The sequence below is a fragment of the Drosophila grimshawi genome, unplaced genomic scaffold (genome assembly GCF_018153295.1).
Source record: "Drosophila grimshawi isolate 15287-2541.00 unplaced genomic scaffold, ASM1815329v1 contig_1369, whole genome shotgun sequence".
Taxonomy (NCBI): Eukaryota; Metazoa; Arthropoda; class Insecta; order Diptera; family Drosophilidae; genus Drosophila; species Drosophila grimshawi.
In genome coordinates, this window is record NW_025062891.1 from 4,354,165 (window position 1) to 4,363,739 (window position 9,575).

The window sequence follows — 9,575 nt, forward strand, 5'->3', positions numbered from 1 at the left end:
CAATTTGTGGCAGTCGTTAGACGTCTTTGCCAATTTGGGTTAAAACAGGCTCGCCAACTCGCAATAAGCCAAAACCAAAACAGAAACCAGAAATCTTCTAATCTGCGCAGCACTCAGTCAGCAAGAAAGTTGCCGGCAGCAGAAGAGAGACACACAGCAACAACACAATAGTGGCAGATGTTGCTGCAACTTAGAAATCCGAGCCTTGTTTAAAACTCAATTCCTCAGGCGATGTCTGTCCAGCTCCTGTCTCCCTCCACAGACACATAAGCAACTGTTGCGTGTGCTCTTTTTTTTTAGCTGTAGATAAGCTAACACACACACACATACACACATACACACATACACACATACACACATACACACACATACATATAAACGAGCGTAATTTAGGTGAGAGGAGAACGACTAAAAGATAACCTGTACGCAGCATTGTCTATTAAATATCAAACGCCCTTTTGCTGCCTGCTGCATAAATTTGTATGCACTCAACATAACAATTTATCATAAATACAGGGTATAAAGGTAGAGAGTCAGTTTGCTTTTTTTTTTTGGGTTGAAGGACGTGCTGGCTGGTTGCACAGCAAACAGCTCAATTTTAATTGAATGTTGCGCTACGCTGAAATAAATTAAGAATTCAGTTCACTGTGCACAGTGCACAGTGGAACCTTGGTAACCTTGAGCTTGGAGCTGGAGCTGAAGCTCCAGCGTGATAACTAAACACTCAGCCATTGCGTGACTACCTCTGCGTGCACTGGGCAAAAAGAGAAAAAACCAACGGGGCCAACAGGTTCGCGCAGCGTGCGTTTTTATCAGGCAAGAGCAAAAGCGGAGCATATTTTTAGCACGTTTGCCACAATGATCAATGATGCTGATTCATGGGCCGCCAAATGGCTGCTTTGTGTGGAGGTCTTTGTGCTTTGCTTAATTATGGTGCAAGAACAACAAGTCATTTAATTTAAGTTAAACAAACAAATGTTACTTTATTATTTTTACTTGAGAAACGCTTGCAGGCGATTCTGTGCCGTTTTGCTGGCGTTTTTCGACGCGTGCGTTTTCAGCTGAGCTGCCAGCTGAAGCAGCGCGTTTTGCTTTTGTGTTTTCGATTGCATTTTTTTGCTGGATGCGGTTGCCTTGCTGCTCGCAGCGGGCGTTGGCGTCGCTGCTTTCGATTTCTGCTTCTTTTGTTTGTTGCTTTGTGTTTGCGACGTCTTTGTTGTTGTTGCTGTATTTTTTGTGGGCGCTGTCGGCGCTTTTTTACTTTGTTGTTCTTGTTGTTGTAGTTTGAGCCCAGCATTGATGTCTTTATTTTTATTCTTTTTTTTGCGCTTGCTCGTCGCTGGCGCTGCTTTAGCTATTGTTATTGTTGTTGTATGTGCTGCTGCCATTGTTTTTTGTGTGCTATCGTTTTTGGCGCGTATTTTAGGCTTTTCCAACGGCAACATTGTTTTATGCCCGCAAAACTCACAGTTCAGTGCCTATAAAAACAACACAAATAGATAAATAAAACAAAAAATAATAAAAATCTGTCTATAAGCCGCTTACCATATTGCTGACCATGCGCTTCTTCAGCCATTTGGCCCGTTTGCGCGCCCCCCTGCTCAGTGTGCCCCTCTCCTCACGCTTGGCATTGGCCGCATCCAGTTGGGCGATCTGCCGACGCCTCTTCGCATTGTTCGCCAGGCGCTGGGGTCGCAGCTGGAGTCGATAGTTGCCGTCGCACCACTGATTGCCGCAACGGGCGCACATGCGAGCCGGGCCAACGATCTCCTCGGGCAGTTGAACATTGTGCCTGGCCACCTTGCGACACGTATTTCTAAACAATGCACAGAGGATTATATAAAAAAAACAATACTCATTGTGTTATTCTGTTATTCTCACATGTAGTAGGATTTTAGCAGGCGTTCGGCGTGTGTTTGAGTGGTCAGCTCTTTGGCGCAGTTCCACAGCAGATTTACTGTCTTCTCTTCAGACATTATAATCGAGGACCTCTGAAAATAATAAATACTCCTTTAGCTATTTATGACACACATTGAAAATAAAACTGACAGCACTATTAAAAGCTAACGTTGAACATAACACATAAGCAACATCTAAGTCATGTTTACATACTTCCTTAGCCCAATTAGCTCTTTGCTGTTTACTTTTATTATTATTCAGTTTTTATTTGAATTGCACATTCTTTTGATGCCCTCACATTGACGGCTGTTTGTTTTGGTGCTGCCAGATTGGTGATGCCACCTGAAAATTATCGGATGTAGCTGGTTTAAATGTATCGATAGTTCCTAATAATGTTGGCGCTGTTAATTATTACTGTTAAATTTAAAATTGAATCTCTGTTAAAAGTTTGCTCACAGACTAGAAGCCAGATGGTGACACTCTTAAATACTTGCACAGTTATTCAAACGAGATAATAATTTTTTAATAATATTTCAGCACACACTGTTAATAACAATTCAGCAAAATGTTAAGTTATACAAATGTTAACATAAACTGATCGATAACTGCTGACTTTGTGCGCTATGGCAACTCTATCGATGGTAGAGGCATACCGACGCTTGCCCATTTAAAATTTCAACGTCGCGAACAAGCGAGAAAAAGAAGCGACGCGCTTTATTTCGAATGACGAGCATTAATGCAAAAAAAAAATAAGAAATCGTTTATAAAGTGAATACAACTAAATAGTAGCCAACTAAAACAAATATTAAACACAAGTGCAAGTGTTACAAAATATAAATATAAGCAGTGTGCGCGCAATTTGCATTTTTCACAAGCATTTGCAACAACAACAAAAACAACAATGGACCCCTTCACTCAGGTACAAGATTACTAAGAAAAAGCAAACTGAAAATGCATTGTCTAACTGCAATTTGCGAATACAATCTATAATTTTGTGTAATTTGTAATTTGTTGCAGCGCATGCTCGAAAAGGCCGAACAGCGCAGTCGCGCCCTCGGCATAACCAATGCCAGCAAATTTCCACTAGCCGAATGCACTCTGGCGACGCCAGCAGCAGCAACAGCAGCAGCTGAGACAACGTCAGCCGTCGTCAGCAAAGCGACAACAGCGTCAGCATCTGCATCTGCATCGACGCCTGCTACAAGCAACAGCAGCAACTCTGGAAAAATTGTTATCCTCGAGAAGGCAACGCTGGAGGCATCGCCCACAAAGCCGCTGCGTCATTATGCCGCCGTCAACAAGGAGAACATGGAAATGGGCATCGAGATAAATATTACCACCGCACAGCCAATTGGGGTAAGTTTTCGCCCGCTTCTTCTTACTTCCCTTTTTTATGCATGACGCTTTGTTTTTGCATTTGTATTTTCCGCTTTTTACTTTTGCTGCTTTTTTGTGGTGTTTTTATACGCTTGCTGCGGGTAGATGCATTTTCTTATGAAATGTGTAAAGAAAAAAAAAAAATATATATATATATATAACTACAAATAATTCGACTTTATTTAATCAACAAATTTCCTAGCTTAATAAATATACAAAATAATTATTACTTTTAAAATATATTATTAAAAATATGACTGAAATGTCTAATTATCAGACTACTATATAACACAGCTCCCATAACAATGTACTTCGATTAAACACCAAAAAGCCGTCAAATGCAAGGGTATTTAAACGTTGACTAATCTTTCGTTTATCTATTTTGTTTCATTTTCTTTTGCATTCTTGTCTGTCTTCATTTTTGTTGTTTCTGCTTCGCTTGTGCTAACATTTTTTTGTTGCTTAGGTGCAAGTTGAGATTCAGGAGCAGGATATGACCAGTGACGAGGATGGGGAAGGGGACGAGGAGCAAACAGCTCTAATTTCAAGTGCTGCAACGGCGCCGGTCAATCAGCCCCTGGCTCGACTACGGGATACCTCTCGCAATCGACTGCAGCGCATGGGCGCACTCTATTCGAATGCGGATGATCTGTCCTCGCCAATACATCGCACCGAGGCGCAGTTCCATGCCGGCGATGATGATGAAAACGAAAACCGGCGCAGTCCGCGTCGGGGTAAACAGCGGCTGGGCAAGCTGGCTGCACTGGCGGACACGATAAATCAGTGGGAGGATGACGTGTCGCATCATGAGATCCATCGACCGCTGCTGGATGCAGTGCCGCCGCCGAAACCGGATTTGCCCAGTCGCGACAAGGCCGCCAAAGCCAAAGCCAGGGCGCCTCCACCACCTACATGTGATGCGGTGGATGAGGGCAGCAAAACCAAACAATTGAAATGGGATGCCAAGGTGTTGAGCTCTTTAGAGGCTCAGGGTTTCCAGCGACGCGAATCGTCCACAATTAAGCATACCTATGACTATGCCAAGCCGGAAGAAACGGCTGCTGCGGCGGCTGCGACGACAGCTCCAAAGCCGCCTTTGCCACAGAAATCGACGACGGTCAGCCAAGTGGCCAAAACATTTGCAAAGGCGACTGCAGCAGCACCGCCCGCACCCGCTCCCGCCAAAGCCGCTCCAGCGCCTGCAGCAACTGTCAAAGCGGGTTTGGTCTCTGGCCGTGCTGCAATCTTCGAAAAGGCCAGCGGTGGCGTCCTGTCGCAGGCGGCACTGCGTAATCAAAAAGATCCCTGCGAGCTGTCGCTGAAGGAGCGCATGAAACTCTTCGAGACGGGCAACTCCAAGGCTATGCTGCCCAAGGCGCCCATTGGCACAGCGCCCAGCATCAGTCAGATACGCGCAGACGAACCAAAAGGTAATCCGTAGCTCTAAGCACTCGCAGTCAATACTAACACTCTGTCCTCATGCAGCACACTCGGTGGCCGTGCATCCGGTAACAGCAGCCGCTCAACCACCGTCCAAGCCGCAACCGAAGCCAGAGAGCAAGCTGCGCGACAAGGTGGCCGCCTTGGTGGCCTCGGCTCAGACCAGTGCCGAGAATCGCATCAAAGACATTGATCGTCAGCGGCAAGAGGACATGCAAATTATCGCGAATCGCTTTAACAAGCAAAAGGAAATCATTTCGACAGCAGTAGCAGCATCAGCAACTACAACTCCCGCTGCTGCGGATGCTGCTCCTGGCAAAGTGGTGCGTCCGATGCCGCCGCCACCACCTCCACCCATGGCAAATGCCAGCAGCAAGCGGCGTTCACGTAAGACTCGACGGAACATAAACTAGCCGCAAACTCTTCAATTTCACTCTTTGCATTCACAGCTGGCGATGCTGTCATTGACGAGGAATCGAAGCGGGCACGCAAAGCGAATGCGGATCGCTTGTATCCCGCCTTATCGGATCTTGACTCCAGCGGTGACAATTGCTGTGCAACGGCAACGGCCTCGATCAATGATGAGACCGAGGAGGATGAGGAGGAGGAGATTGACAGGTGCGCCGACAAATGCTACTCCTGCCTGCTATTCCTGCTCTGCATTGAGTAGCAGCCCAATTTACCAATTTAGAGACTGACCCATTTTAGAGTAGACACTAGACACTCATAGCTTTAACAAATCATAAATAAATATATACATATATACACAACTAATCGCTAATCTCTGTGCTCTTTGATTCTGTAGTTGCATGGATGATGAAGAGTCCTTGAACGAGGCGGAGGCAGAGGATCAGTCACAGACTGAGGACAGCAGCGCTGGCATGTGCAATGGCAGCCTGGGTCGCGAGATTTTGAACACCGTGCAACGCAACGAGGCCGCAATGCAACAGAAACAAAGGCAACAACAACAACAATTGGGCAAAAAGGTGAGTTCAGGTAGCAAATTCAATGCACAGCGGGTGGTTAAAAGAGCTCTCATTATTCAGGTACACTATGCCGAGCAGGATCATTATTTCAGCCATGATGGCGACAGCTCAATGAACTCTTCACAAATCTCAACGGGCATTGATGATTATCTGGACGAGGCGCTGGTCGGCGACTATGGCAGCACCCAGGAGGACGACAGCGAGGATGAGAACAATGCCAGTCATCTGTCGCTCGGCGTGAGTATTGCAATGGGTAGCTGAAAGTAAAGTAGTTGCCTCAAAATGTGGCATACTAGTTGCATCCTTTTAACCTTTTTCTTTTCCAAGATTCCCTTTTTATTTAATTAGATGCATTTGCACCTCTAAAACGAAAGCATTCCAATGTTTATTTCCTCAGTCCAATATCAACCCGATCTAAATCGAACAGTATTTTAAACATTTACAGAGCAAGGGCACCACTGCATCCAACAGTTTCTCGTATCGCAAGACTCCGGCTGCTGTTGCCGCCGAGTCTGCTGCCTGTCGGACCATTGAGGAGCAGCATGACGAGGCCATGGATGTGCAGACGCCATTGCCGAATGGGGCACAGCCCGTCAAGTCCGAGCTGAGCGTCAATCAGGACAATGACAATTTGGTGACGCTGGTGCACACCGTCAGCTTCTATCGTCGCCAGCAGAGCGCCAATGTAAGAAATTAACTATTGCTGAAGCAAAACAAATCTAATCGTAAACCATTTTCCGTAGAGCTCCAACTCGACGCCTGTGCGCAAGATATGTCGGGAGCAGCAAGTTATGCGCTCAGCGCTCGCCAGCGATTGCCATGCCAAGCACAAGCTGGAATATGATTCACCGCAGCATGGCGAAATGGCTGCAGCTGCTGCCAGTGCTGCGCCGGTCAGCATTGATGACTGCAGCGAGGAGGATGACGAGGAGCTGCAGAATGCACGCGTTTCAAATGAGTCGTCTCAGGCGCAGGACAAGATTAAGAAGCTGCTCAGTGAGGTGTGCAAACAGCAGCAGGTGATTGGCCAGGCCAGTCAGGCGCTCAATCTGTGCGCTGCCACCGTTGAGTTCTCCGGCTCCACCGAATCCGTTGAGGGCGAACGCTATTTGTTGCTAGCCAGTAAGTGGCAAATGTCTAAACTTATATATATAATATAATAATTAATAATATAATTTAATATTAATTACACAGCGCATCGTCGGCAGGCGTGCTTGGATGAGGTGCAGCGGCTGCGCGTGGAGAACAGCGTTCGTCCCGTCGGCGCACCCAAGGAGAAGGGTCTGCTGACCGTCAAGGATATCACAATACCGTTGCGGCAGGAGTATGTGCGTAAAATGGCCACGGGCAACATCAATGGTCATCATTTGGTCTGCCTGCTCAAGTACAATGAGCACGTGCTGGCCACTAAAACGGTGCCAACGATGCCCGGATTGCTCTCTGTCAAATTTCCCGATGTGCTGCAACTGAATAATGTCTATGCTGATTTTCGCGTAAGTCGATAATCCGGTTATTATCTTCTTTGAGCATTTGTTTTCAATTGTATTCGATTTGCAGATTACACTGGAGATTTATGGCATGCTGGCTCAGCGGGATCAGCTGCCGCACGAGCTCAAGTATCACATCAATGTGAACAAGAAGGGCGGCATTAAGACGCCCAAGAAGAAGGGCGGCGAGAATCGTTTGGTCATGCCGCCCGTCCAGAGTCCGGCTGGACCACATGTGGTGCGAACGCCTCAGCTTGTGCAATATGGTTTTGCCATCTTCTCGCTGCGTGAGATTCAGCGCACCAGTTGGACGCTGACGCAAGTGCTGGGCGTCAGTCCGCTCGATGGCACCGTTCACATGAAGGTCAACTGTGAGCTGTCGGTGAGCGTGGAGTACAAGGGTTTCCTCACCATGTTCGAGGACATCTCTGGCTTTGGTGCCTGGCATCGTCGCTGGTGCCATCTAAATGGCTCGGTGCTCAGCTACTGGAAGTATCCCGACGATGAGAAGAAGAAGGCGCCCATGGGCAGCATCGATCTGAATGCATGCTGCTCCCAAAAAGTCAGCACAGCGCCGCGTGACATCTGCGCCCGGTTGAACACCATGCTGCTGGAGTGCCAGCGACCGGCGCTGGACACCGATCAGGAATCGTTGATTATTGTGCCCAATGGACGCACCACAACAGTGCGTCATCTGCTCTCCGCTGATACGAAGGAGGAGCGCGAGGAATGGTCTGCCTATCTGAATAAGGCGCTGACGCTGCTGCGCGCTTGGGGTACAACGCATTAATAAGGACACGGAAAAGAAACAGCAGCAGCAGCAGCGGCAATTTGGGTCGGGATTATCCTGAGCGTTTTTTTATGTTTTCATTCTTATATATATTTTAGTTGATCTTTATATTTGCGCTTCTTTTTTTGCTTCGCGGTGCTTTATGTTAGCATTTATATCTAGTACCGTGTAACTGTAATGTTCTGATGAATGTTCAGATGGAATAAGTATTGTGAAAAGTATTGTTGAAATTCCGTTTTCTAAACATATTTATACTTAAAATACATTTAAACCAGTCTCACAAAATATATGTAAAGCAAAAAACCCAATTCAAACATGTTTTTCTTCCGTTGATTAAGTTTTTATTGAATACATTTTCACTATACACATATATATATATTTTGTTCTCTTTTGAATTTTATATATTTTGACTATGTGTGTGTGTGTTTGTGTGGTGTGTGTGTGAAGGGATACCGTTATGCACACCACATATTGTTTACTTTTACTACCAACAAGTGTTATATACTTTTTTTTTAATATTTTATTTGTGTCCTGAATTTGTTAGGTGGTTGTTGTTTTTGTTGTATGTTTTATATATATATATATATATATTTTGTTAGGTAGTATCTAAACAATTGACTCTAGTTTTATGAGTTATACGATTAGGTATTAGGTATATATATATATATATATATATATGTATCTGTATATATGTATAATACTGGCAATTGGCCTAAAGGCTATCTACAAAATTGAATACAATTTATGTACTGCATTTAAAAGTGTGCAATTTTATTTACTTGCATTTAATGTTAGTTAATTCATCTATGTCACAACAAATGTATATCATTTAGATTTGACTTTGACTTTAATTGTAAATACTTCAAAATCAACGTTAACACACCTCCGATATGATTTGCAAGTATTTAACTGCCTTTGTGTGTGTGTGTGGGTGTGTGTGTGTAAAGGTGTGTGTATATAAGTGTATATATACAAATTGGAACAGGCTGTGAACAGGATACAGTTGGTTAGTTCTAAATTGTGTTCGAAATATACACATTTATCTGTATATTTGAGTTTCTATGTTATTTGAGCAAATATTTAGTATATTTATGTTTAGATATTGTTTTGTTAGCTATTGTATAACTGGAATGTAGTTTAAACTGGGCATTCATAAAGCGTCCAACTGTTTCCCCCGTCTGTTTGCTGACTCAAACTCGTCGTTTATTATTGGCAGTCCAGTCGAACTTCTCTAAAATGCTTTCATGAATATTTTTTCTCCTATAGCTCATAGAAATATTCCACAAACTCTCAATTTCTGTTTCTTTTCGTATCTTTTCGGTTTCTTGGTTGATGCTTAAACACTTTGCGTACCTTTTCCTTAATTAATCAACGTTTTAAGGAACCAAAACTTTTGTCTTAAAAAAATCTTTCCTATATCTATTTCAGATCGTTGCAGAGTAGCTCGACTGTGTTAACTGTTACTGGAATGTTTTATTTTTTTTAGTGTTAAATTTAGTAAATATTAGACACTCAGAAAATTGAACTGGGCTTGCAAATTGCGGGTAGAACTCAGTTTGTTAATGGAAATGAAGACGCATTGTGCTTTATAACAAT

General features: G+C 44.3%; 2 protein-coding genes across 2 annotated transcripts; one reads left to right on the forward strand and one right to left on the reverse strand.

The window, feature by feature from the left end:
• Positions 1-957: 957 nt before the first annotated feature.
• On the reverse strand, positions 958-2,272 carry LOC6560919. Its single transcript, XM_001987314.3, has 4 exons — positions 2,113-2,272; positions 1,882-1,991; positions 1,546-1,816; positions 958-1,478 (listed from the first exon to the last, which is right to left on the reverse strand). Exons 2-4 carry the CDS (start codon positions 1,974-1,976, stop codon positions 993-995), a joined length of 852 nt encoding a protein of 283 aa, XP_001987350.1. The 5' UTR covers positions 1,977-1,991; positions 2,113-2,272; the 3' UTR covers positions 958-992.
• A 520-nt stretch (positions 2,273-2,792) lies between these two features.
• LOC6560920 (anillin) lies at positions 2,793-8,262 on the forward strand. The gene is made up of 11 exons (XM_032735112.1): positions 2,793-2,818; positions 2,917-3,255; positions 3,743-4,706; positions 4,762-5,103; positions 5,166-5,334; positions 5,522-5,702; positions 5,763-5,939; positions 6,148-6,387; positions 6,446-6,824; positions 6,897-7,195; positions 7,260-8,262. The coding sequence occupies exons 1-11, from the start codon at positions 2,801-2,803 to the stop codon at positions 7,977-7,979; spliced, it is 3,828 nt and encodes a 1,275-aa protein (XP_032591003.1). The 5' UTR covers positions 2,793-2,800; the 3' UTR covers positions 7,980-8,262.
• Positions 8,263-9,575: the final 1,313 nt, after the last annotated feature.

What these genes read in the sequence shown, in the direction of transcription:
- LOC6560919 (XM_001987314.3), bottom strand. Translation starts at nt 1,976, where the DNA reads ATGTCTGAAGAGAAGACAGTAAATCTGCTGTGGAACTGCGCCAAAGAG. An exon ending in CTGCTAAAATCCTACTACAT is followed by an intron (nt 1,817 to 1,881) that starts GTGAGAATAACA and finishes TGCATTGTTTAG; the next exon opens with AAATACGTGTCGCAAGGTGG. An exon ending in AGCGCATGGTCAGCAATATG is followed by an intron (nt 1,479 to 1,545) that starts GTAAGCGGCTTA and finishes TTGTTTTTATAG; the next exon opens with GCACTGAACTGTGAGTTTTG.
- LOC6560920 (XM_032735112.1), top strand. An exon ending in CCACCGCACAGCCAATTGGG is followed by an intron (nt 3,256 to 3,742) that starts GTAAGTTTTCGC and finishes TTTGTTGCTTAG; the next exon opens with GTGCAAGTTGAGATTCAGGA. An exon ending in GAGGAGGAGGAGATTGACAG is followed by an intron (nt 5,335 to 5,521) that starts GTGCGCCGACAA and finishes TTGATTCTGTAG; the next exon opens with TTGCATGGATGATGAAGAGT.